Consider the following 24705-nt stretch of genomic DNA (forward strand, 5'->3'; position numbering starts at 1 on the left):
GACCAGCAAGCACTGGGGGAGTCCCTGGTCCCCCGAGCACTACCAGGAATGACCAGGAATCATGGTCACAAGCTGGCAGAGGGTAGATACAGGCTGGATATCAGGAGGCGCTACTTCACAGTCAGGGTGGCTAGGATCTGGAACCAACTTTCAAGAGTAGTGCTGGCTCCTACCCTGGGTGTCTTTAAGAGGAGGCTTGACAATCACCTTGAGGGGTCATTTGACCCCTCAACTCTTTCCTGCCGTGGCAGGGGGTCAGACTCAATGATCTGCTCAGGTCCCTTCCGACCCTACAAACTATGAAATTATGCTGCCACTCCTCCACTGCTGCAGGATTTTGCAGAAGTTATGGGTATTGGTACCGATTCTCATAGCAAGTGCTGGACCAGTGGGGGAAGCCTGCACATGGGGGGTTTTTTATGTAAGGAGGCCATTGCGCATCAATCACCACATGGATCTTGGCAGAGGAGAAACCTGTGTCTGGTGGCAAGGACGTCCAAGACAACTGGGGTTCCTCTTCCACTGCAGCCCCATCCACCGGCACAGCCGTGAAGTATGCCTTCTGCATCCGTTTGCCCCACCACTGAGGTCTCCGTGTTGGGTTGGGTTGGACTTATTTTCATCCGACACCTCACCTTTGACTTGACCGTCATGGGTGTCCTTACTGGGAGTACAAGACTCCCAGTGGTTACGGTGGCCAACTTTGACTGAAGCTCTTCCAAATTCCCCACCCCCCCAATGTCACATCATCCCGTTCAACCTGTTCACAGCATCCGATAGTCCAATTCTGGCAGACACCAAGCCGATCCGGAAGGGTGTGAAATCCTACCAAGTGTTGTTTGTAGGGCCATTGGTTCGCACAAATCCTCTCCACCCCATCAAGGTGGCGGCGTGTGGGGAGATATTTATGGAAGCGACGAGGGGCGCTCATCATCGCGAGGTGCAGATCCTCCTCGCACAGCTTTGCCCATGAAGCTATCCTCCCCCCCTTGTCCTCTTCTGTAGTAGCTGGCAGCATCTCCTCACGTCGCCTGCTCTGTGAGAAGGCGGGAAGACTTTGACATGCAAACTCATTGTGAGGTGCAAACAACCGCGTTGTGACGTGCAAACACACTAAGGCATGACGACAGGCCCACACTTGTGGTATGGTGACAAGAAGGTGCAAAGGGAGGGACCTCTCTCCTCCCCTCAACTTGATGACCCAAAGCCCTGGAGGGGCCTCACTCCTCCCCCCCATTTGCAACCCGTCCGAAGCCCTGGAGACCGCTCGTGAGGGACGAGGGGGCGAGGGGAAGGCAACGGCCCATCAGCGCAGCCAATCACACGACGCCGCCAGACGTCATCTCTCCGCGCCGCCGCGCCAATTGATAACGTATGAGCACCAGAGGGGTAAAGCCCTTGAGGGTGGGACTCCGGCTCGTCTGTGCCGCAGATTGCCCCGCCCACGCGTTTCCGGGTGGAGGGAACTTTCTCCCGTCAGCCCTCGCGCGCGGGGCACCTCTGGCAGCGGCAAGATGGCGGACAAGCTGGGTGAGTGTGGCAAGCCTGGGAGGTGAGCGGCGGCCCTCCTCTCCTGGGCAGCTGGTGACCCCCCTCGTCTGTCGTAGTTCCCCTGAAGAACACGCGGCTGCTGGACGTGAAGCTGGGGCAGGTGCCGGCCTGGGTGGCGGCGCGGGACTACAGCCTGAGCGGGGTGATAGGGGCCGTGCAGAGAGGTGAGCGTAAAATTTAGTAACGGGTTTTTTTGGCAGGGATGAAGCCGTTTCTAAATGCTTTACCTCCCCTTAAGACATATAAGACTTTGGGTGCCCTAAAATTACTGCATGTGCCCCCTGTCCCGCCTCCCCCCCGGTGCCCGCCAGCGGTTGGGGAGTCCAAAACGCCGGTGTTGGAGGGAAGTGCCGGATCCACCCGACTGGCAGGCAGATCCCAAGCCGTCCCCTGGCTCCATACCCCACGTGTGTTTAAGATGGATGCTGATCTTTGGAGCTTGGGTTGCCTCCTAATAGTTGTCTTTCATTCAGGAAAAAGTTTGTCTGGGCCTTGCGTTTTTCTTGCGGCTCTTCTCTGAATCTGGTGGTGGCACAGGAAGTTGCTGCACGTGACCGTGCCAGTCCCTGGCTGCCAAGGAAATAATTCTTGTCTGTTTAGGTTATGACAGCTTCTGTAATAAGTACATCAATGTGAAGAAGGGGGGCTTGGCTGGTTTTACCATGGTGCTTGCTGGCTACGTTCTCATGAGCTACATGGCAAACTACGACCACCTGAGTGAGTACAAGCTGATTCTGTATCATTGAGCACAACTGTTCGGGTGCTGCTTGGAGTGAAAAAACAAACAAACCAACCCTACTGTCTCTTCAGTAATAGTGTAATTAATGGTCTAATTTATGAATCCGGGATGATGCCACACATATAATGGGAGTTCGTGGGACTGAGAAATGAGGCTTGGAGATTTTTAACAGTGCGCACCTTCTGCTATTTTGTGACATGGACCTAAATCCATTAACTTCCATGGAAAATGGGCATAATACTAGAGTACCTGGCAAGGAAGTTACAAAGATAAATGAAGCATATGAACTGCTCAGGTTATTGCTGTCTTTTTGATAGTGAGAACAAAGCTTATCTGGCTGCCTCTTACATCTAAGGAGACTCTGCACTGCATAAAATTCTTGACTTCAAAGGGGGTCCTTCAAACATAACTACTGACTGATTCTGTTACTCCTTTTACTTTGATGTAGAGCATGACCGTTGGAGAAAGTATCACTGAAACACAAGCCTACTGAAGAAAGCCTGGTTGCAGTCCTGGACTTTGACTCGGCTACTAGAACAACTTTCTGAACGAAGGCATTTATGCTGTTTGCACCGAATTCTGCATTGTTATAATGCCAGGCAGACTATGACCAATAAAAAAAGTGGATATATTTAAGTTTTAATGTAACAGACTTTTCTTAATATTGCATAAATTATAGGTTCTGGTGTTAAAAACACTCTCTAAGAGACTTTTCCCCCTTCACCATGTAGGAAAAACCTTTATAACCTCTTCTCATTGCCATTTAACAGTCTTCAACCATGTACTCTCACAAGCCAAGCTCAGATAAGATTAACCTTCATTTTAACTGGATGAGTTCTGAGGCTCTCTCTGATTTAATAATCCCTCTACTGCAAGTTAACCAGAACAGATATTGGTACAGATATTGCTAGTCTGATTTTCAGAGTGTGAGTGAAGTGACAGTTCTGCTTGAAGATGTTAATATCGGTCTCTTAAACTCCAAACCAAAGCAGTTTCCCTGTTTAGAGGACCAAGTTGGTCCTCCTTTAGTTTAAAAGAGTTCAAGATGTAAGATCAGTGATTGGGCTGGTCTGCAGACGTATGTTGCTTGTGTCACTACTCCTTAAGGACAAATGTACATCCCCCCCTCCATTATGAAACTCCTTTTTCTTTAACAAGAAAGAAAAGCAAATGATTGAAAGTGGATGTGACATTAATTTGAAGATGGGTGAAATAAACATATGGAGGGGAGAGAAGAAACAACGTTCTCCTCCAAAACTTCCTTGCTGTTCTAATGCAAAATATGCTGATAAGGAACACAGGAAGGGTGGTCATAAAGCATACCTAGGATATATGCACAGCCTTGGCAAGTGATGGTAACAAGTGGCATCATAGTCTTCACCAGGGTGTCAAGGTTCATGACAGAAATTAGCTCCATAGCTTGAAGGGAAAAGAGCCTGTGTGTCAGGGCATCTTTGGTGCCTACCACTTTAAGGGCTTGAGCAGGCTGCAGATCAGCCTGCAGGTGGGACCAGACCCAATCAGGAGTCTCACATGGTACCCAGGAGACTGCCTGATTTGTGTAGAGCTAGGCAATTAGGGTATAAGACAGGCCCTGAAAGCAAAGCCTGGCAGTTGCAGCTGGAGAGCCAAAGGGTGAACACATCTCCCAGCTGGAGTACTGCTGCTCCAGCAGATCTGGTGGCCATCTATAAACTTACTGGGGGGGGGACCAGCAGGGAATGAGAGAGTCCATGTTCCCCTGAGCACTACCAGGAGCAACTAGGAATAACAGCCACAAGTTCAGAGTAGGTTCAAGCTAGACATCAGGAAGCACTACTTCAGTCAGGGTGGCTAGGATCTGGAACCAACTTCCAAGCGAAGTGGTGCTGGTTCCTACCCTGGGGGACTTCAAAAGGAGGCTAAATAATCACCTAGCCGGGGTCATTTGACCCCAGTATTCTTTCCTGCCCATGTCAGGGGGTCGGACTTGATGATCTGCTCAGGTCCCTTCCGACCCGACCAACCACGAAACTGAAATGATTTATGCCTATGTTACAACTATGCATGCACTTACTTGGGGGAGGGGGAGAGAAGACAAATCCTGTAGTGTGCTTCAGACTTGTCAAGATTCAGGCTGCCTCAATCTGTACCTGGTTTATGAAGACAATCTAGGCACTGCAAGGAAAACCAAGCCTTGTTTAAGGGAACAGATAATGGCATAGTTGTAAATTGGGTTCTACTAAGAACTCTTAAGATGGGGCCCTGATGAGGACATACAGGTGCTGTTCAGAAGCTGTGGAAAGCTACATTTGCTGGCTTAGAATAATGTTACATACACATACTAACCAAATGCAAGAACAAGGTTCTCTAGCCCCATCCATCCAAATACAGCTGCAGTTAGTTATATGTAGCAGCCATGTACTGAACACACCAGTAAATTCAGCTGTTCAGACTTCAGCAGACAGCTGTCTTGATATCCATGTCATGAAGAATGCCACTGACCTTCAGTGGTCTGCTTGTAGTTTCAATCATGGTGTGTCAATGTGAATATCCCTCTGTATACAAAAAGGAGGGGGCTCCATTAACTACAGTTCTCTTCTTTATAAAATGAATGGACATATTTTAAAAAGTTTTTTTTTAATTGGCTCCATAAAAAGTCCTGTGCAGTCATTTAAACGAATACAGAGCTCCTGTCATGGTCGTCTATAGGCACATGTTACCCTGTTTCTGAAACATGACACACTTGAGTTTCACAGCCAACTTTGAGTACATTTCAATTAAAACAAAGAAGAATGCATAAAGGCAACTAGGCAAATGACAGAAGTTTGAGAATTGATAAGGCTCACATTCTAGATGCATTATTTTTAATTCACATTTTGTTGTTGACCCTTTAAAAATTCTCTCACAAAATCAACAGATTTCTGCTGGCAGGAATATGTTCTACAAAGATGCTCTTGCACTTGCACCCAAATTTAAAAGCAACATCCTACAAGAAAATATTGCTCCAGTTCGTGTTTTAATCACTTGGGAAGATACTTCGTGCAACATGACTGCTAAGTGTGGGGAGGCCAAGTTACAGTGCAAAAAAACCAGCTACCTTCAATTGCTGGCTATCTGAACACCATTATATCATTAAAGCTACTTCTGCTTTGACCTTGGACCCCAGTTGGCTGAAAGTGGTGAGCACAGACTGATTTTTTAGCAACCAAAGCTTGTGTGATTTTAGAAGTGTCAATTCATTTACCTCACAGTTTTCACGTATAAGGACCAACCTCTCATCCTGCAATGATGTGAAGGGGAACCACTGCTGGCAGGGGTGCACAAATCTAATGCAAGGTGGGCAAATACATTACATCATGGCACTTAACACATGACATATTAAGTGAGCTAACAGGACATGGTTAAAACTCACTGATCATCTCAGACTGGACATAGAAACACAAGTTGCCTTTGAAGACCTGCAGGTCACAATTTTCCTCTCCAAAAGGTGAAGGAGATTCACGTGCTAGTTCTTCCATTCAGTCTTCCTCCTTGAACCAGAATCACTGAAAGGCTGGAAGCTTCCCAGAGGGTAATACCAGCAGGAAAACATTGGAGAGAGAAACACTGGAGCAAGATGTGCATTGTGCCGAATGCTGCGTTGCTCAGGTTTGCATATCTATTTGTCATTAGATATGATCTTACCAGGCTCAATGAAAGTGGGTGGAGACCGAAATCTATTTAAAAAAAAAGGTTAAAACATAAAAAAATTGTGGGCAAATACAAAAGTTGCTTATCGGCAGCCAGCCTCTGACTAGGTCTTTCAACAATGGTGTTAAAAAAACAAAACAAACCAATCAATAGTTCAAGGTATAGTGCAAGGCAGAAACCTTTCCTCAGTATAAAGAGTCCCCTTGCACTCTCCTTTAGACTGTCACTGTCCACTGAGAAAGGCTAGATGTCCTTTGGTGCATCTGTTGGCGTAATGTCCTTTTTCACCACACTGGAGGGGGGAAAAAAGGGAAAAGCTTATATTCTGTAGGCAGCTTTTAAGTAACTGCTCAGAAACTTAATAGGCCACAGTTTTATTTTGAAACTCTGTCATTCATACCAGACAGTATTCAATGTAGAGCAATGTGTCCTGTCTCACAAATGATACTGCCCCAGCTGCTTACTGCTCAACCAAATGTTATGACAAGGGCCAAAACATGTCTCCATGTTGGGATGTACATGTGAATCAAGACAAGAGGATTTGATTTCACTGGGAAGCTGCCTTGCTAGGAACTATAAGTCTGGGCTGGGCAGTGCATCTGTGTGTGTATCTTGCCATGCAGCTTGGCAGGAAGGAGGTGTGCTATGACAGAAGAATCTTTACTCTTTCTGCAATAGCACTGTGTATATTCAGTTTCCATCCATTGTGAGGCTCTGTCACATAGCAGCAGGGCAATATTATTCAAAGGAGGGCATCTGGACTCCTTTGTTTGCTCTTGAAACTAACCATGCACATCTATCTGCTGCTGTGGTAGTCTCTTCTGTAATTACCAGGTGGACAAAGCCCATTGGTGCACTACCAGCTGATCACAGCTCATTCACGGGCTAGTAACCTGGTAATCCAGAGGCTCCAAATTTCTTACCAACATCCTTCAACTCAGCTGCAGGCACTGCAGCACATATATTCAATACATTCCTTTACCAGGTCAAAGCTTCTTAGGAGGTTCTGCTGTTCCAACACCTCAACTGTGTGCCTTTACTGTGATCTGCTCCAAGTTAGAGTGATGGGATTCGTGACTAGCAGCATGAAAGATGCACAATTTAGTTGAAGCGAATGACACTTTACACTTTTCAAACTCAAACCCAGCTTGCAAATTACCTTGTAACAGGTGACCTGCTCCAGCGGCCGGGGACCTCTGTTCCCCGCATTGTTGTTTTGAGACTGCATGACTCCGATGACTTGTGGGGTCCTCTGCTGGTTGGGAGAAGAGTTCTGACTCGTTAACTGGATCAAGGATGATGACCTTTGTAATGGCGGATTGTTATTTTGCTGGGAGGGAAAAGAACACCCCACAGATTGAATAATAAATTTTCCTAGAAGTGGATTTCGATGGTTATCTGCCAGCTGAAAACTGGAGATGAAAGTGCAGGAATACTAGCCTACACGAGGCCTGATCTAACAGCCAAGCTTTCCTCCAAAAACAGCTGCAGAGTTGGGCTCAACTGCCAAAAACAAGCATTGTTAACTCTGTGACAGGAGTCAAATTTTTTTTTTTTTAATCAACCTGATAGATTGTTTAGAACATAAAAACCCCTCCAACATATGAGATGCTATAGTGTATAAAAGGTTGTGTTATGTGACTTGCACCTCACATTGCAACACAAGTGACCTTAGGACTCATGCTCAGAGAAGCAGGGAGAAGGAGAAAACAACTCCAGAACGAAGGTGGCAGCAATCTGCTGGGCCAAGTAAAAGAAGAATGGACTTTTCCCCTTTTACAGGTGTTTGCATTAGGCTGCACAATGAGATCCAAGAAGTCCTGATGTCCCATTTCTGTTTTGACGGGTAAACCATGCATCCTTCTTTGAAAACTATTACATCAGGCTGCGTGGAGAGTGGGGTGTCTGTAGGCAGGGGAAGTGGGGAAAGCTGTACCTTTTGCTGTGTTTGCGTTGGCTGGGGCAGTGGCGGTTGTTCTGTTGTTCCCATAGGCAGTTCAAATCGAGGGCTGGTTTATTCGTACACAGAGAGAAAAATACAAACAGAGACGTGAGACTGGAATCCAAGACTGGTATTTCTCACCAGTGCAGCACTACCTGAACCAAGCACTCCAGGGGCAACTCTAGAAGTAGCGTGTTCAGGTCAGTAGTTATTTAGGTCAGTGGTTTTCAACTTTTTTCATTTTTGGACCCCTAAAAAATGTTGAATGCAGGTGCAGACCCATTGGAAATTAGAAATGGAGGTGCGGACCCCTCTGAATTATAAGTGTGGGTATTCACATACTTTTGATTGATCATAGTCAATCTTTTGCGGATCCCTTAGACAGAGTCTGTGGACCAGGAGTCCGCGGACCACAGGTTGAAAACCACTGATTTAGGTGGTCTATTTGTGGACAGAGACAATCTGCCGCCTTACATTCAGGTGAGCTTTAAACTGACATGACAGCAGTCCATAAAATGTGCAGCAGAGAAGCACTCTGGGAGAAATATTCATGGAACCTTAGTAAATATCCACATAACTACAATTCCCTTAATCTGACATTGAGGAAAGATGAATCAAAGTCCATACCAGCTTTAACTGAATGAACTTGCTCTCATTCCCAAAGATTAAGAAAATACTATTAAATAAAAATTTTCAGCAACAGTCATTAAAAAAGAAACAATGTGCCTAGAGCCAAAGACTAGATCAGCTATTACCATTAAAATGCTTGTATAAAATACCCCGACACACTGATGGGTTTTTTTATACCTCCACAAGGAACATCAATATGATTTGCCAAACTCTCTTCAGTCATTCTGACTCCAAGCCAACTGCCTTTCTAAGAAGCAGACTCTAGTGTGACAGTACCTCAGCCAATATGCAGTTACTTCATCGTCATGCTAATGAACACAACTGTAGATCAGACAAATCTACTATGCAGCTGATCAAAAAGAAATTTAAGATGACAGAACAAAGTCTGGAATATACTCACTGCATGAATTTGCAAGTGGGACCCTCTGGACAGAATCCCACCAGGTAATTCACACAAATGACCCGTCGAGTGTGTCGATGTCTGCAGAGGGGACCTGCAATATAAACCTTAAGAGATAATATTTCATATACAGACAACTCAACCCTGTCAATAGGAGGGATTATAGGTAGTGGCTCATGCAAGGGCAAAACAGTATATCAAGAGTCTTCCCGCAACTTTGAAAGCCACCCATGCAGCAAGTGTGCCCTATACATACCATGTTTGCAGAAGCCTCTGTCATACCAAGGACAGTCTTTGATTTTAGACTCTGGGTCAATATGCAAGAAAGGACATTCCTTGTTACTGCATTCCCCTGTAGCAAAGCAAGACACGCTCCTTAGGAAGTGGAACAGATGTGAGGAAGAACGCCCTCCCGAAACTACATAGGTTATCTAATCCGGAATTGGTCTGAATTTTCACCTTGACAAATAAATATTCACCTAGGATTTGTAACATCCTACCAGGCAGTTCACTTAGATATGCATTTAATAATAAAGTACAAAGAAAAACCAAAGAATGGAGAAACAAATTACACAATAACATCTGATCCAAGGACACCTCTGGAACACTTATGTTTCTTACAGCAAGATGCTTCAATAGGTCAATTTAAGTTTATCTAGATACTAAGTGAGAAAGCAGGTGCATCTACATTTCTGTACGACTATCCCTCTGCTACTCATCACCTCACCAAAAATTAATTCAGAAATTGATCCCCACTCAACTCGGATCAAAAGTCAGCTTGTGTCCAAAATCCATGGAAGTCATGGAACAAAGCATTCAAATCTCCAAGACTGAACACGCTCTGAAAGAAAAGTGTTAAAATGGACGAAGAGATAAGTAACTAAAATACTGCACGGGACTGAACAGATCTGGTAAATTATAATTGAAGAGCAGGTTAACCGTAATTTAAATTACAATTTAATACCAGCAGCAGACACAGAACTAATCTGTTCATAAGACAGACATGACACGAATGCATACATGTTCCCTCTGACCTCCCAGGTTCCCCATCTCATTCTGGAAAGTCAACCAGAAGCGACAATACCCCCTACCGAATTTGGAGTAAAAATAACACTCCGGCATCTTGGTCATGTCATATTCATGCAGGAACTCGCACTGGTCTCCCTTTTTGCACAGCCCTCGCAGCCAGTGTTTGCAAACGACTGTCTTTTCCCCGCTGATGTGTCGGAAGGGGCACATGCCTCCTGCAGGTGGGGACAAATAGAAAAAAAAAACAATTTTTTCATGCCGGGCACGTTGTACACATGAACAAGGCAGCAACAATCCTTTGCTTTCATCTTGGAGACGCAGAAGACTTTATATTTTTATATTAATTTACTACTGAAGTGCAGATGAAAGATAATAAACCAAAAGCCCTGGACGTGAAAATTCTCCCGTATCCGAGGAGCCCAAGCCCCAGATCCTTTGCTTGGTAGCACAGTTCCTAATATAGTCCAAACCAGCCAAATGTTTCATGTGTAATCAGTTCAGTCAGTTCATTCACCAGCCACATTATAGAATCCAACTGTTACCCTCAGAGATACAAGTTGCCCCCTCCCCATGCTCCATTCCCTAACCCAGGAGCGGGCAATTATTTTGGGCAGAGGGCCGCTTACTGAGTTTCAGCAAGCCATCGAGGGCCACACAGAATGGCCTGGTGGGCCGCATCCAGCCCTCAGGCCGCATTTTGACCATCCCTGCCCTAACCTCTTTAGTATGATTTAGGCACTGGAGTTCTCAGCTAGCAGGCACCTTTGAGTCAGAACAGAGCTAGACTGGGAATGTTACTTGCCTTTTCCGCAGGCAGCTTTTAAAAAAAATTCACAGACGGCAGCCCCGGATTCTGTGGAGGGAAAAAACAAACACACAATGAAAGTTTGTCAAACTTTCCAGCCACTCCCTTCCCCATGGAGATGGGTTGGCTCTCAAAAAAAAAGCAGAAAACCTATTTTTATTCTGTGTTTCTACAGCATCCAGAACCATGGTATCCTGATGGTTAAGACGGGTCTTCCCAAGTATTTGAACCCTCGCTTAACAAACCATATGTCAATACACCTTTAGAAGTTTGACAGTGCTGGGGACAGCTATGACTTCTATAGAGGCAAGTCTCATAACACCCCCTCCACCCGTGTTAGTCCTTCTCAAGCAGGGATGTGCACACTGAACTAAGCCTCATAACACCCCTGCAAGGTAATCAAGCTGACTCCCCATCCTTTAATGTCATACCCAGTTGTGTTCCTAGCTTTGTGTATCCAGCAATAATGAGTTAAACACTGCCTTCAAGCACAAGCCAGGCAAAGGCTCAAACACTCCAGCGTAAACACATTACACAGAATGGGGCATGTTGGCCCAGTCTCCCCTCGAAGCCATGCCTGGGCCAGGCAACGCTCAGGGCAGGTGGTGGCGGCACTGGGAGGGAGGCTACAAAGGGGCTGCAGCCACCCCAAAATTCACCGTAGCCCCCCACAAACACCCCTGCCAGTGCCACCACCAGCAGCATGGCCCAACCCCCACCAGGAAGAGCTCAGCACCGCCCCGGCTCCAACCCACAGCAGCAGCCCACCCCGCACAGATACAGCGGGTACATGCCCTCCCAGGGGGTGAGCCCTCCCACTCTAGGACGAGCCGCGGCTCCATCCTGCGCCCACCTTGCCGCAGCTGGGCAGCGCATCAGGCAGAAAAAAGCCGATTCCTGATACAGCCAATTTTCTTTATACTGGTGCGGATCTGATGTCAGACCGATGCATCAGTACACCTCTCAAGGGAAAGCCAAGTCCAGCTGATCCCTAAATACGCCTGGGTTTGTGAAAGCTCAGGCTCTCTCTCTCCATATATATATCTTTAGTCTATTGTAACACGTGTAACAGCAGGTGAAACCAGGGGGCAGGCTGCAGCACTGCAATGTCTGTATAAGGGCCACTGAACTTCTTTTGTTGCTTTGAGCACCGGTGCCTCCTCCTGGTTTGATTCTGTGCCCGCGCCAGCTCCTCCAGTTCACATGCTTGTACGATGACCCTGAGGTCATCTCACTCTTTTTGTCTTTGTATGGCTGCAGCCCAATGTCTCTTAGCAGCTGGGCAAGCTGCACTGAGGCATCCTGCCATCTTTGTAACATATTCAGATAAACCAGCGGTTCCCAATCTGTGATACAGGTACCACCAGTGGTACACAGACAACCTGTCAGTGGTACATATTAACAGATTTATTATAGCCACTTCATATGAGAAAAATATTTGCTGGTGGTACTTCAGGCTGTATCATTTTAAATTGGTGATGCGCAATGCGTCACATTTTGGGAACCGCTGACATAGATTATTACATTCTTCTGATCGGTTTCCTCGAGCTCGACAAATCTCCAACCCGCACAACACCACAGCCCGTAGAGCACAGGATCAGAGAGAAGTCAAGCTGGAGGGGACTGGCCCCGGCCCCAGCCCCTCAGGCATGCAGGGGGATGCCGGGAGGCAGAGGGGCTGCTCCTTGGCAGCGCCTCTGCGCAGCCCCAAGGTCCCTCAGGCTGGAGGTCCCCTGCTCAACTAGGCCAACCTGAGGCACGATTGTCAAGCACCCCGCACGATCCAGCAGACCTGCCGGACATCCTGCTGCTACGAACTACTGCCAACACGGGCACGAGAAATGCTCCGCTACGGAGGAAAGCAAGCCCCACCCCACCCCCAAGTCTGTGCTAATGTGACGGGTGGGGGCCGGGGGGAAGGAAATTTCTTCCCAACCCCAAACGCAGCGGCTGCTCGGACACAAGCAGAGAGGCCGGGCCATGGAGGGGGGGAACTAGCAGAGATGCCCTCCGGCCTCGTGGGCAGGCGACGCCTCCACACCCTGCACGAGGGGGAAGGTGCCCCATAGCTGGAGGGCGGGGCCTCCCCTCGCCCCGCCCCGCTGGTGACGTACCACCCCCCTCTCCCCCACGCACTGTCCATGCCGGGGAAGGGCAGGGGCTGCGCGCCCAGCTGCTGCTCCACCGCCATCTCCAGGTCGAACTTGATGTGGTCCACGCTGGCGATAAGCTCCTGCATCCTGGCGGTGGAGAGACACGCCGCCGCCAACCGCCCGCCCGCCCGCGGGATGCCGGGAGCGCGCCCTCTGCCCTCTGACCCCTGCCCCCTGCCCCGCCGCGGGGCCTCCCGGCATGCCGCGCGCCGCGCCACCTGCGCCAATGGCGAGCGAGCTGCGGAGGCCCCGCCCCCTGCCCTGCGCCGCGCGGAGCATGCTGGGAGCCAACATGGTGCTGCGGTTGCAGTCGCACCTGCGGCTGCTCCGGCCCCTGCTCAGCGGCGCCTCCGCGCTGCCGCGGGCCCTGAGCGCGCTGCGGCCGGGCGGGGCCGGGGAGGCAGCGGCGGAGGGCGGCGGGGAGGCGGAAGAAGACTTCGGGGCGCTGTCCAGCCGCTTCTCGTCCCGCTTCTTCTACCGCAAGGCGCGGCCGATGCTGCGAGACGAGGCGGAGGACGAGGAGGAGCCCAAGCAGAGGCGCTGGCGCGGCCCTCACAACACGCCGCGCTGGTACTTCCTGCGGTGCCAAGCGCTGCTCCGCCAGGGCCAGGTCCGTGTGCCGGGGGGTCGGGGGGAGGGGAAGGACAAAGCGTCCGCTGAGATGATGGAGCTCGGGGGCGGTCCTGCTTGGAGCAGTGGGTTGGACCCCCGCCTTCCTCCCCTCGTTTTCCGTGGAGGGAGGTCCCTCTGCTGCGACACTGGCCTGTCGCCTCCAGAAGGAAGTGTGGGGTCGTGCTCTGCTCTGCATGGGGGAGACGGCTGCTGGAGGGCTGGGTCCCATTCTGGGCACTGCGCTTTCACAAGGACAGGGACACGCTTGAGAGAGTCCAAAGAAGAGTCACCCGGATGATCAGAGACTTGCACACCCAGCCATGTGAGGAAAGGCCGAGGGACCTGGGACTCTCCAGCTGGAGGAAAAGAAGGCTGAGAAGGGACCTTGTAGCAGCATACCACTACTCTAGGGGAGGATGTGAAGGGCTTGATGAGCAACTGTTCACCAGGGCACCCGAGGAGAAAACCGGGAGTAATGGCCACAAACACCTGGCTCAACATTAGAAAAAAGTCTTCATTGCTAGGGTGTCCAGACTGGAATAAGCTTCCTCCGGAGGTGGTGCAATCGCCTACCCTGGAAGAGGAGACTGGATAGTCACCTAGCTGGGGTCACCAGTTACCTTTCCTGCCTGGTGCAGTGGGCTGCACCCAATGATCTTCCAGCCTTTACAATCAATGAATCGTTGTCACCAGCGCTTGTCGACAGCCTGCGGCTGTGCCTGATGCAAGTGCTGAGAGCCACAGGCTCCTCCACAGCTCTGAGATCCTGTGTTGCGGAGCCCCGCGCAGCAGCTTGTCATCGTGACTGTCGGCCTCTATGCTCAGCTGAGCCTTTTGTTGCCAAACTTGCTTTGAAAAACATATATAAAATAGAGAAGGTAGCTTAAAAAATGAAGGGTGTGAAATACTCACAGCATTTTGCTAGTGGGATGCTTCTAGTCGGAAGTAATGGGCTGTACAGGTACTCGTCACTTAACGTTGCCTCAGTTAATATTGTTTCGTTATTATGTTGCTGATCTACTCGAGAACGTACTTGTTTAAAGTCACGCAATGTTCAGTTATAATGTTGTTTGGCTGCTGCCTGCTAATAGGTAACTACTGTGACGTAATTGGATTCGCTTAACGTCGTTTTGCTTAAAGTTGCATTTTTCAAGAACGTAACAACGATGTTAAGCGGGGATTAGCTGTATTTATCTACTGTAATGGGCTTGATGTGCCCTCCAAGATGCTAAGCTGCACAACAGGAATGAAAACGCACCCCAAGCTGCTCAGACCACTTGTAAACACGGAGCACCCACTCAGACCATCGGCACAGTCCTACAGGAAACAATGCAGTGTGGAAAAAGACCTGTAAGGCACATTGGAAGCTGCTGTCTTTGTCCTTGAGAAGGAAGCTGAAGGTCTGTGCAGTAACAACATGGCCTTCTTCTCCTCAAGCAAACAGTGCATAGAGAAAGTTGGGTAGTTGCCATAATAGCCTGTTGGCAGCAAATTGCTGTGTTGAAAGTGCTGTCCAAGGGGCTGGGCAATGGAATAATTTCCTGGAGAATTACTTGCAGCCAACATGAAAGACTGGAGAGATTCAAGTACTGAAGCAGAGGGATGGCTGCAGAAAGACAGTTGATTGCTACTCCAGTCTCAGACGTCAAGGGAGCCAGGCTGCTGCCACGCATCTATGCTGGTAGCAGAGGATGCTGTTGGCCTCACAGTAAGCATTATTAAATGATTGTCAAGCCATTCATTATGGCTGACAAGGATGTAACATCAGTGCTGAATGTTCGGCATGATGCCAAGGCTGAATGGGGATTACTGGTATCCTGTCATAGGCTCAGACGCTCCTGGAAGTCGCAGGAAATGTGATGTTTTCATAGTATTTGCCTTAAGCCATTGGCAAAGGTCTGAAGAACAAGCCTGTCACAGTCTTTTGTTACTGTCCCGATGGAAGTCATTGTGGTGTGTGGCAAGAGCAGTCACTTCCTTATTCCTCTTCAAGTTGGCATAAGCCTGGAGTTCAGCAAAGTCCCTGAGAAAGGAAGGGGAGGACTTTGGATCTCTCTGGCCCCTCTGAGCCGAAGGGATTTGATTCCTTTAACTCGATAAGAAATTAATGGAGAAGGAGGGAGCATCCTGATGCAAAAACCAAATAGTCCCCCTCCATATTCCATATGTGCATGTATGCCTGTTTCACTGAATGTTAAATAATGGCTTTCATTACCACCTGCCTTTTTTGTCTCTTCCTCTGTAGCTGGCTGAGGCCCTACAGCTGTTTGAGGTACAGATGCTGAAAGAGGAGCGCTTGCGGCCTGAGGAGATGAACTACACTGTTCTGATCGGGGGCTGTGGCAGGGTCGGCTATGTGAAGAAGGCATTCCAGCTTTACAATGATGTAAATATTATAAAGTATGACTGTCTATGTTCAGTCCCAAAACAAAAGCTTATTCTAGAAAAGATGACTCGCAAAAGCCCTTCAAATGGTGCTTTAACTGTTCGTGGAGGCATATCAGTATAGAACTCAAGTATTTGCTGCAACATCATTCTGTAGGGCCTATATAATTTAACAGCTTTTCCAAGGAGCCAATTTGTCAATGTTAAGCAATAAGAAATATCCTTTCTTTCACTTTTTCTCTGAGGTAGATGAAGAAGCGGGGTTTAGTCCCTACGGGTCCCACGTATACAGCCCTGTTCAATGCCTGTGCTGAATCACCCTGGAAAGATTCGGGCCTGCAGAGTGCCCTCAAGCTATGGGAAGAACTAAAGAGGAAAAATCTGGAGATGAATCTGATAACCTACCACTCACTGCTGAAAGCTTGTGCCATCTGCTCAGATCTCAGGTTATGCTTCACTGTACTCAAGGTAAATAGCAGGTTGTGGTGTGACACAGCTCTCTTCCTCCATTCAAAGCTTGCTTTGCAGCCTGGTTGTAATACTGTCGTGTTACATTGTTTTTAAACTGAGGAGGTAGCTTTAAATTCCAGGTTTCTTGTGTTTGCATCCAGGGTTTTGTGTAATGAAACTGGGTAACTAAATATTTGATTTAACAGGACCTGATAAGCCTAAACTTTAGAGACCAGTTTGAAACTCTTCCCTTGAGTAGTTATTGCTACAACTGTGGTAGTGCTGAAAGTTATGTAACACTCAAGGGTATGGGGGGGGGTCCCCTTTACAAACAGTGTATTTATATATAGCTGTTGTTTTGCTCCTTTTCTACCCACTCTACCCCCATACAAAGAATTCCTTGTACTGTCCTCAGTAGTTCCCTCACAGAGAATATGCTACTGGAGTAGCTGTCAGCTGTCTTTCTGCAGCCATTATTTTGCTTCAGTACTTGAATTCCTCCAGCCTTTCATGTTTGCTGCAGGTAATTCTTCAGGCAATGATTCCATTGCCCAGCCTGATGGAGAACACTTTCAGTATAAGAGTTAGCTGCAAGCAGGCTGCCCTGGTAACTAACCCACTTTCTCTTTCTCCTCTAGGAAATTGTGGATAAAGGTCACGTTATCACTGCAGAGACTTTCAGCTTCCTTCTTATGGGCTGCATAAAGGACAAAGAGAACGGCTTCCGATATGCTTTGCAGGTATTTTTCCACACAGCATTGTTTCCTGTAGGATTGTGCTAATGGTCTGGGTGAGTGCTTACTGTTTAGAAGTGGTCTGAGCTGCTTGTGGTGAGTCTTCATTCCTGTTGTGCAGCTGGGTATCTTGGGTATGTTGAGTCCATTACAGTAGATAAATATGGCCAATTACTTCTAACTAGAAACATCCCGCTAGCTAAATACTGTGGGTGTTTCATGTACCTCATATTTAAGCTTCTTTCTCTCTCTCTCCTTTTTTGTCAAAACAGGTTTGGCAACAAATGAGACAGCTGGGCATAAAGGCTAATAGTTCCATCTACAACCTAATGCTCCGTGCTGCACGGGATTGTGCAATAGGTGATCTGGCCCTGGCCTCTGATCTGTTGCTGAGACCCACAGAGGAGAACTCATCTCTCTCAAAGCTCACGTTGGGTCAGAAAAAGAAGAAAGCAGCCAGTGAAACTGTTGCACAGCTGGATGTGGAAACCATGGAAAAACAACTGTTTTGGGGAAATTCCAGACAGCCTGAGGAACAGTCAGTCAGCCAGGAAGACAGAGTTGTGGGCAAGAATCAGGCCAGGATGGGAACTGTACAGGCTGCTGCAAACAATGAGAGAGTAGAACATAGCATGGCTGGGGACTTGGTGGTCTTTGACAGGAATCAAACTGTTTCAGACCAACCTTCAGCAAACCGTGGTCACGATTTGGAACTGCCTTACAGCCCACCCAACTTACTGGACTCAAAAATCTCTAAGAATGTGGTTTCTTTAGGGGCAGTAGCTACGCCTTTCGACAGATTGGCTTTGATGGGAAACATGGAAGGGTTCTTGAATAAAATGAAAGAGGACAATGTGGCACCTGATATTAGAACTTTTACACTGTTGGCTGAGCTTGTGGAACCTCTGAGCCAGTCAGAATCTTCTTTGCTGACAGTCCTGGATGAATATAAAGTGCCAGTAGATCTGACTTTCTTTAATACTTTACTGAGAAAGAAAAGTAAATTGGGAGACCTAGAAGGTGCAAAGGTAAGAGCCCCTAAATGACTGTACTGAGACTTAATCTGCATATAAGTGTTTGCTGCTTTTTAATCTTAGGTGAGACCAACCCTCCACTCTGGAATGTCTGGATTTCTGTTGCAGGGTCTGCTGTCAGTTCTAGTGAAGAGGGGACTATCACCCAATCTACATACTTTTTGTAACTTGGCAATTGCCTGCTGGAAGGAGAAAGATGGACTGCAGTTACTCTCTGATATGAAGGTAAAATCTATCTATGAGCTCCAGGAAGTTTTAGTGACAGCCAGAGCTCAGGAAATGTTACTCTCCTGAGATGGGAGTCACCTTCAGAGTTCCTTCAGTCAGTGATCCTGTTGTCTTTTATACCAGTGTCTACTTTGGGCTCAAATAACTGACCAAAGGCGTTTAGATCTCTTGTGGCACCATACTCCTAGACTAGTGCAGGGGGGAGTGGGAAAGAGAATCTGATTGTTGGAGTAAGCACAAAAACTACAGGAAAGGCAGTTGTGTTTATTGTGCAGTGGACCCTTCCTCTTGTCCCCAGCAGGTCTGGGATCCATAAGGAAACACCTCTTATTTGTATGTTTACAGGGAGGAGCAGGGTGAGACCAATTACACTTCAACTCTCTTGCTCCTGGCCATCGCTGAGGTCACACTATAACAGCAGCCTAAGATCCACCTCTGCAGGTTATTGCGTTGCTCATGCAGGGTGTCCCAAGGAGATCAGTGGACACGTTCAAACACTTAATGTTGGTGTGTTTTTTCAGAGGTCTAGGATAACTCCCAACGCCAACATCTATAGTACCCTCATCAATGTGGCTGTGAAGCAGTTGAACTACACTTACCTTAAACAGATCCTGCAAGACATGAGAAGGAACCAGGCGTCTCCCAATGACGTTATCATAAAACAGCTGGAGTTTGCAGCTCAGTACCCACCTTCATTTGACAGGGTAGGTAACACGGGCATTCAAGATCAAGGCAAAAAAACAGGTATTATCATGTGGAGGGGTACTGGTGAGACTAGATGCTGCTTTGGTGGGGAACGTATTATACACATATAGTACATAGCAAGAGGCTGCATTTAAGTGCTTGCTACTAGGCTCCAAATCTCCCTTGTAATGGTCATTTCAAAGATGCATTAAACTAGATTGGCTACTTCTTGGTATATTGGCCTGTCTATGTAGCAGTCTTTCTTTTCCCAGCATGTAAAATCAAAGCAGGCTACAGCAACTCTAATTTGTCCCCTTGTGTTTTTATTTGCAGTACAAGTCAAAGAACAACTATCTGGATAAGATTGATGGTTTCCGTGGCTACTATACCTGGTGGCTTAAAGTAATGGCAGCAGAGGAGACTCCACACCCATGGGCAAAATACAGAACAGCTAAACCTTTCTCAGACAAAGTCAGCACAGAGGATGTGCAGACCCAGGACAAGCCAAATCAGTAGCAGGAGGGAGCAAGTTAGTCAGATTCCATATGTGGAAAATACCACTTCAGATATTGGAGCTACTTGAAGGCTGTTCTGAAGTACAATGCAGCCTGCTAAAGATGTTGAGAACCCAGGAAGTGTTGTGTGTGTATTTTGACTGCTTAATAAAATACCTTATTTTGAGGGAACGAGTTAAAGACACTGCCTAATATTGTATAGCTGTCTTCCTGGTAAAACTTCCTTAAGTGTCAAGCTTCTGAAAGGAGGTAGCTTCAATTACTAAACATCTTGGCAAATGAACTGCAGAGGTAGGTCACTGCATGGGATTCTACTGTGTTTCACCTGTTTTTACCCTGCTGGGCACTACTTATGCAAAACAGCATGTAGACTCTTGCACAAAGCAGGTAACTGAAGTGGGGAACTTGTTGCCACAAACTGTGGAAGCTGACAGCTGAACCGGAGTCAAAAAAGGACTGTGTCTTAATAGTTACTGAGCATGGGAGTTAAGGGCACAGCCCGTGAATCAGAATTTCCTGGAGCTTAATAACTGGAGGCTGCAAGTGAGAGGAACAAAGAAGAAACCCTGGTCACTCTCCCTTTCAGCATCCCTTCTCTGCTACTATGTGACATAAGAGACTGGGCAAGGTGAAGCTTTGGTATGACCCAGTCAATGGCTGTTCTTACACAAGAAGCTGTCTGCTGCTTCACAGAAAAGCAAAATAGTAAGTTAGACAAGAACAGTAAAGTCAAGAATCTCAAGTTGTCAGTTGTTTAGGATGGCCTAATTCTCGGGTATTTGGGCTGCTTCCAGGATAGCTCGGTTAAGAGCCATTCCATTTCCTGGGGAAGGGATGCGTGTAGATAAATCAGTCCTTTGAAGACTGACAGAGTTGTACACAGTTCTTACTTTATTTTAAAAATCACATGGTTACCCACAACTAATCAAAAGACAGCTCACTGCTGAGTTTACAGATCCAGGTGAATGCATTGCTGTTCCAAATGCTATCTGGAAAGGTCCACTCGCTGTAGGGCTTACAGAAGACAAATTTAGCTGCAACAGTCCAAGCTGTAGAATCAATACTTAAAAGCAGTGTCCAGTATTTAAAGACTTCTCACCCAGAGCAACCTCTGCATCCACAGTGGGTGCACTCTATGATTCTCCCCTATAAAACAAAAAACAAACATCCTAATCACCACCTTACACAGTGAGCAGACGTTCTTGAAGAGAGAAAATACCTGGTCCAGGAAGCCAGATGCTCAAGTTGGAGAAAAACTCCTTTTGAATAACGTGAGATTTTATTAGGTATACTTTTCGGTTGCCTTTGATGATAATTTCTGAACAAGAATGCCTAAAGTTATCAAGAAGGGTCACAGAAGCCTATAGTGCTATAAGCAATGGCCTTTGGGCACTTGAACTTTGCAGGCACTTTGCAGAATCTGAGTCACACAACAGCAGGAGCCATAGACAACTGGTAGAAGGTGCATGTGCCCCCCCCCAGTGCTGTTGGTGCCCACCCCTGACAGGGCCGCTGCCAACAGTGGCTTCTGCTTCTGCGGGTGCCCCAGCTTCAGAAGGCACCAGTCACTCATGGCAGAAGCCTAGACTGGACCCAGGAGATCTGTTCTATTCTTACATTATTACCACTGTTTGGCCAAAAAGCACAGTAAGACTCTGCTACCTGGGATCAGCAGCAGAGCCAATCTTTTCTTACCACTTCCAGCTTGCTTTTTGGGACCCTGCAGATGCAGTTCGTTCCAAAGTTGGTATCCCGGGTCTGAATGCAACGCAGGCAGCAGAGGTTCTCATAGCCCTGCTTCTTCCACTTTGCAATCAGGTTTTTGTCAGCATATCCTTCTCTGATGCAGTACTCATACAGCTCTGCAAACAAGATGTAGTAGGTAAGCACCAGACTACTTTTATCTGTCCTCGCTTATTTGAAAGCATTAATCTCTACTCTGTATCTTGTTCTTACTGGCTTCATTTGCTAACAACTGAAACTAAGCAGAGGTAAATACTAGGATTGTGCAAAGCTTCAGTCACTGATTCTATTCTGAGGAGATTTGGCTCAATTCAGCAGCTGAATCTACTCAGGAGACCTATTAATCTCTCCCAACAGAGTCAGAGAGATTTGACAATTCAGCCATAGACACAGCTTTATATGTTTTTTCTATGAACCTCGAGGTACCAGGCACAGCTTGTGAACGCTGAGATGGTAGGATGGATGGATGAAGCATCCCACGGGAGTGTGCATGTGTGTGGGTGAGGGGCCCCCCACGTGCTCAGTGGCGGACCCAGAAGTGAACCAGAAGTTCTTTGGGGTCTGCTGCTGAGCGTGTGGGGGACCCCCCCGCACTCCCATGGGACACTCCATCCACCCCGCTGCGTCTGTGGCCGAACCAATGATTCTCCAAATTGGAACTGAATTTTCAGATTCAGCTAGATTGAATCGGGACACTGATCCAAATCAGCGAATGAAATCACTGCCCTGAACCAGGCCAAATCAGAATAGAGTACTGCCCGCTTTGCACACACCTAGTAAACACATGCTGATTTTTTTTTTAATGCAATTTAATCTTTTCCTAACTGTAACTTTCAGATTTCCATCCATTGACTAGTTACTCAAGCACCACACATTAAGACTGTGATAATCTCACTGCAAGAGCAAGTAATTTGGCTGCTTACCTCTGCTAATAGCTTTCCTCTTATAGAAAAGATCAAAGATATATCGTGTTTTCTGATGGTGAATTCTGAAGATAGGCCACAGGGATTCCACCTTCCTCTTTCCTTCATGAGGCTCCGTCTCCGCTGAGAACGAAAGGACACAGAAATTGGATCTCGGTTCACTTGTATCTTTTAGCCTACGAGTCAGTGTACCCTTATGTATCCATAAAGAGCCAGTGCTCTGAGAAAAATCTGCAGTTTAAGGTTTGTGGAGAAAAACAGGATTCACTGCAGAGGGGGGTACACATGAGAGCTGTTGAACTGATACAAGATCAGAAGGTAACAGGCATCATGGACAAGGCAGGTATGAAGAAACATCTTAAGTCTCCAGAAGAACAAGAGTGGTAGCAGACTAGAACCAAACCGTGCAAGGCTTTGCTATCCCAGCTGCTCCCTGTAGAGCTATGACAGTGTACTTCCACCCTGCCCTGCAGCAGTCTCAGGTCTTGAGTGGAGTACACCTTTGTTGCTTACCTTCTCTCATCTTTTGATCCAGCTCATCCAGTGTTGGCTCAATCAGTTCCCAGCCATCTGGAGGAGGCTTCCTGCTTCTCTTTACTTTAGGCATCTTCTTGCTTTGCAAGCTCTGGAAAGCAATTGGGCAAATGTAGATTTTTGGGCTCAGATTTCCAGATACCTTAATATCATGACACCATGTTGGTAAAAGGGAGACCATAAGTATTTTAAGAAAATCAGGGGGGTGGGGATTGTGCACACACACAGTGTGTGTGCTGGGTCAGGGTGTAGCAGTGTACAGGACTGGTGCAGGTGTTGGCAGCATGGTGCCTGTCAACAGAGCTATGGCTTGGGCCTGGGATGTGCTGGGGGGAGTGCAGTGCCTCTCGCACTGGGACTGTGATGCCAGCCGAGCTGGGGATAGATACTATGTGAGCTCTGGCTGACTTGCAGCTCCAGCCCCATCACAGTACCTGTAGCCACATCCTGGTCATGTGCCTACCACCCTGGTTAGGGCAGGGTGTGGCTGGCCTCTCTGCACGGGGGCTGCAATGCGGCTGGCCCAGCCCAACCCAGGGGTGCATATGCACAGCCAGGATGTGGTCAGTGTGGAGCAGCCAAAGCTCATGCAGGGCTCCCATTCCCACTGGCACCCTGGCTCCAGCAGCAAAGGCACCACCACACTCCCCCGTGTCCCAACAGCTGCTCCAGCCCTGCCTGCTCGCACCCCTGCAGCTCCCAGGAGCAGGGCCCTGGGGGAACAGCACCGCACGCACACACAAACACAGAGCCACAGCCTCACAGCTCCCACTGATCTGGGACTTTTGCTTGAATTTTCTCCAATGGCTGTTGTGCCGAGACAGCCTACAAAACCTGGGACCTACAGTCACCCTAGGTAAAAGGAAGTCATAGGAGCTTTTTGTCTACGGTTTTTTCTGTCCTCCTCAGTCCCCCACTTTAGCAGAAAAAATAACTTTTCCATTTGGAAACTGTGGAAATTAAGGATCAAAGAAGTGAGGTGACAACCTGATCCTCAAGCTACTTTTTGCAAGTGCCGCAGGGACGCGTATTCACAGAAACATAAACCCCTGCTCTCCATTCATTCACAAACCCCTGCTTTTTCGGGGAGTTCATTTCAAATGCTCTTAAGTCCTTGCCCTTCTGCAGGGCTAGGTATTCCCAGATCCATTAGGCTTCCCTACATGCTGATGGGTCAGATGTAAAACAGCAATTATGAAACACATAGGAAAGCCAATGCCGGCCTCACAAGCGTCAGGATCGAGAACGGAGCGGGGCTGTGTCAGATGCTGGTTTCCCTGTTCGATAACCGCACTAAAACGACCTCGTTTGCTTGTTTTTCTCCCCTCAAACCCCACCAAAACCCCACGTTTGGCCAATCCCAAACAATAAGAGTATTGCTGCTTCTTCAGGCATGTTTAACACAGGGAAGACAGGCTCAGCCCCATTCAAGCACTCATGACGTGACCGCTTATATCTAAGGACTCTCCTGCAGGGCGGGGACCCGCGCTCCCGCCGCGGCCAAGGCCCCACTCACCGGTCCGGCGGCGGCGGCACTTCCGCCTTCTCAGCTCGGCGGCGTTGCTATGACGTCACTGGCCGGGGTCCTTCCTCTGCGCAGTCGCTTTAACGACTCAAGGCTATTGTGCGGCAGCCTCTGCCTCCCCTTGGGTGGTGGCTGCAACGCCTGGGACAAAACTTCTCGGACCCTCCGCGCGGGGTCGCAGCTTGAGGTCGGGTGGACAGAGGCTTCCCCACTAGCGCTGTGGGGAGGGGCCCGGGCCGGCGGCATCAAATGGTCAGGCATCGCCGCGGACAGCCCTGCCCTGAGGGGCCTGGCGAGGGCCCGCGCCGCGCGCTGCAGCCCAGGGTTGGGCGGCTTCCGCTTCCGGGTCGAGGTTTTGGGGGCTCTCGCTGCAGCTGCCGCTGGAGCCGCCATCACCGTCGCAATGCCTAAAGGAGG

General features: G+C 48.1%; 5 protein-coding genes across 8 annotated transcripts in view; 3 read left to right on the forward strand and 2 right to left on the reverse strand.

Annotated features, from left to right (window-relative positions):
- Positions 1–1425: 1425 nt before the first annotated feature.
- On the forward strand, positions 1426–2934 carry ATP5J2 (ATP synthase, H+ transporting, mitochondrial Fo complex subunit F2). Of its 2 annotated transcripts, XM_019541989.1 has the most exons (4): positions 1443–1530; positions 1608–1715; positions 2152–2268; positions 2739–2934. In XM_019541989.1, exons 1-4 carry the CDS (start codon positions 1515–1517, stop codon positions 2765–2767), a joined length of 270 nt encoding a protein of 89 aa, XP_019397534.1. In that variant the 5' UTR covers positions 1443–1514; the 3' UTR covers positions 2768–2934. The 2 variants fall into 2 exon arrangements, with proteins under 2 accessions (XP_019397535.1, XP_019397534.1); XM_019541990.1 differs by lacking the exon at positions 2152–2268 and having other exon boundaries at positions 1426–1530.
- Positions 2935–4896: 1962 nt separating this feature from the next.
- On the reverse strand, positions 4897–13061 carry CPSF4 (cleavage and polyadenylation specific factor 4). 3 transcript variants are annotated; one of them, XM_019541986.1, is made up of 8 exons: positions 12905–13061; positions 10766–10816; positions 10026–10178; positions 9191–9286; positions 8935–9028; positions 7899–7971; positions 7122–7292; positions 4897–6254 (listed from the first exon to the last, which is right to left on the reverse strand). In XM_019541986.1, the coding sequence occupies exons 1-8, from the start codon at positions 13005–13007 to the stop codon at positions 6186–6188; spliced, it is 810 nt and encodes a 269-aa protein (XP_019397531.1). In that variant the 5' UTR covers positions 13008–13061; the 3' UTR covers positions 4897–6185. The 3 variants fall into 3 exon arrangements, with proteins under 3 accessions (XP_019397531.1, XP_019397533.1, XP_019397532.1); XM_019541988.1 differs by having other exon boundaries at positions 7122–7214; positions 12905–13060; XM_019541987.1 differs by having other exon boundaries at positions 7122–7217; positions 12905–13060.
- Positions 13062–13147: 86 nt separating this feature from the next.
- On the forward strand, positions 13148–19740 carry PTCD1 (pentatricopeptide repeat domain 1). The gene is made up of 8 exons (XM_019542148.1): positions 13148–13531; positions 15779–15919; positions 16168–16386; positions 17007–17108; positions 17375–18130; positions 18245–18361; positions 18886–19068; positions 19382–19740. Exons 1-8 carry the CDS (start codon positions 13148–13150, stop codon positions 19562–19564), a joined length of 2085 nt encoding a protein of 694 aa, XP_019397693.1. The 3' UTR covers positions 19565–19740.
- Positions 19741–20436: 696 nt separating this feature from the next.
- BUD31 (BUD31 homolog) lies at positions 20437–24360 on the reverse strand. Its single transcript, XM_019541991.1, has 5 exons — positions 24280–24360; positions 22743–22854; positions 22230–22352; positions 21259–21425; positions 20437–20709 (listed from the first exon to the last, which is right to left on the reverse strand). The coding sequence occupies exons 2-5, from the start codon at positions 22834–22836 to the stop codon at positions 20659–20661; spliced, it is 435 nt and encodes a 144-aa protein (XP_019397536.1). The 5' UTR covers positions 22837–22854; positions 24280–24360; the 3' UTR covers positions 20437–20658.
- PDAP1 (PDGFA associated protein 1) overlaps positions 24314–24705 on the forward strand; it is a 10000-nt gene continuing 9608 nt past the window's right edge. Inside the window, exon 1 of the mRNA XM_019541985.1 lies at positions 24314–24705. Coding sequence (XP_019397530.1) covers positions 24329–24705 — 377 coding nt within the window. The 5' untranslated portion in view covers positions 24314–24328.

This window comes from Crocodylus porosus, unplaced genomic scaffold, assembly GCF_001723895.1.
Source record: "Crocodylus porosus isolate Cpor-Errol unplaced genomic scaffold, CroPor_comp1, whole genome shotgun sequence".
Taxonomy (NCBI): Eukaryota; Metazoa; Chordata; order Crocodylia; family Crocodylidae; genus Crocodylus; species Crocodylus porosus.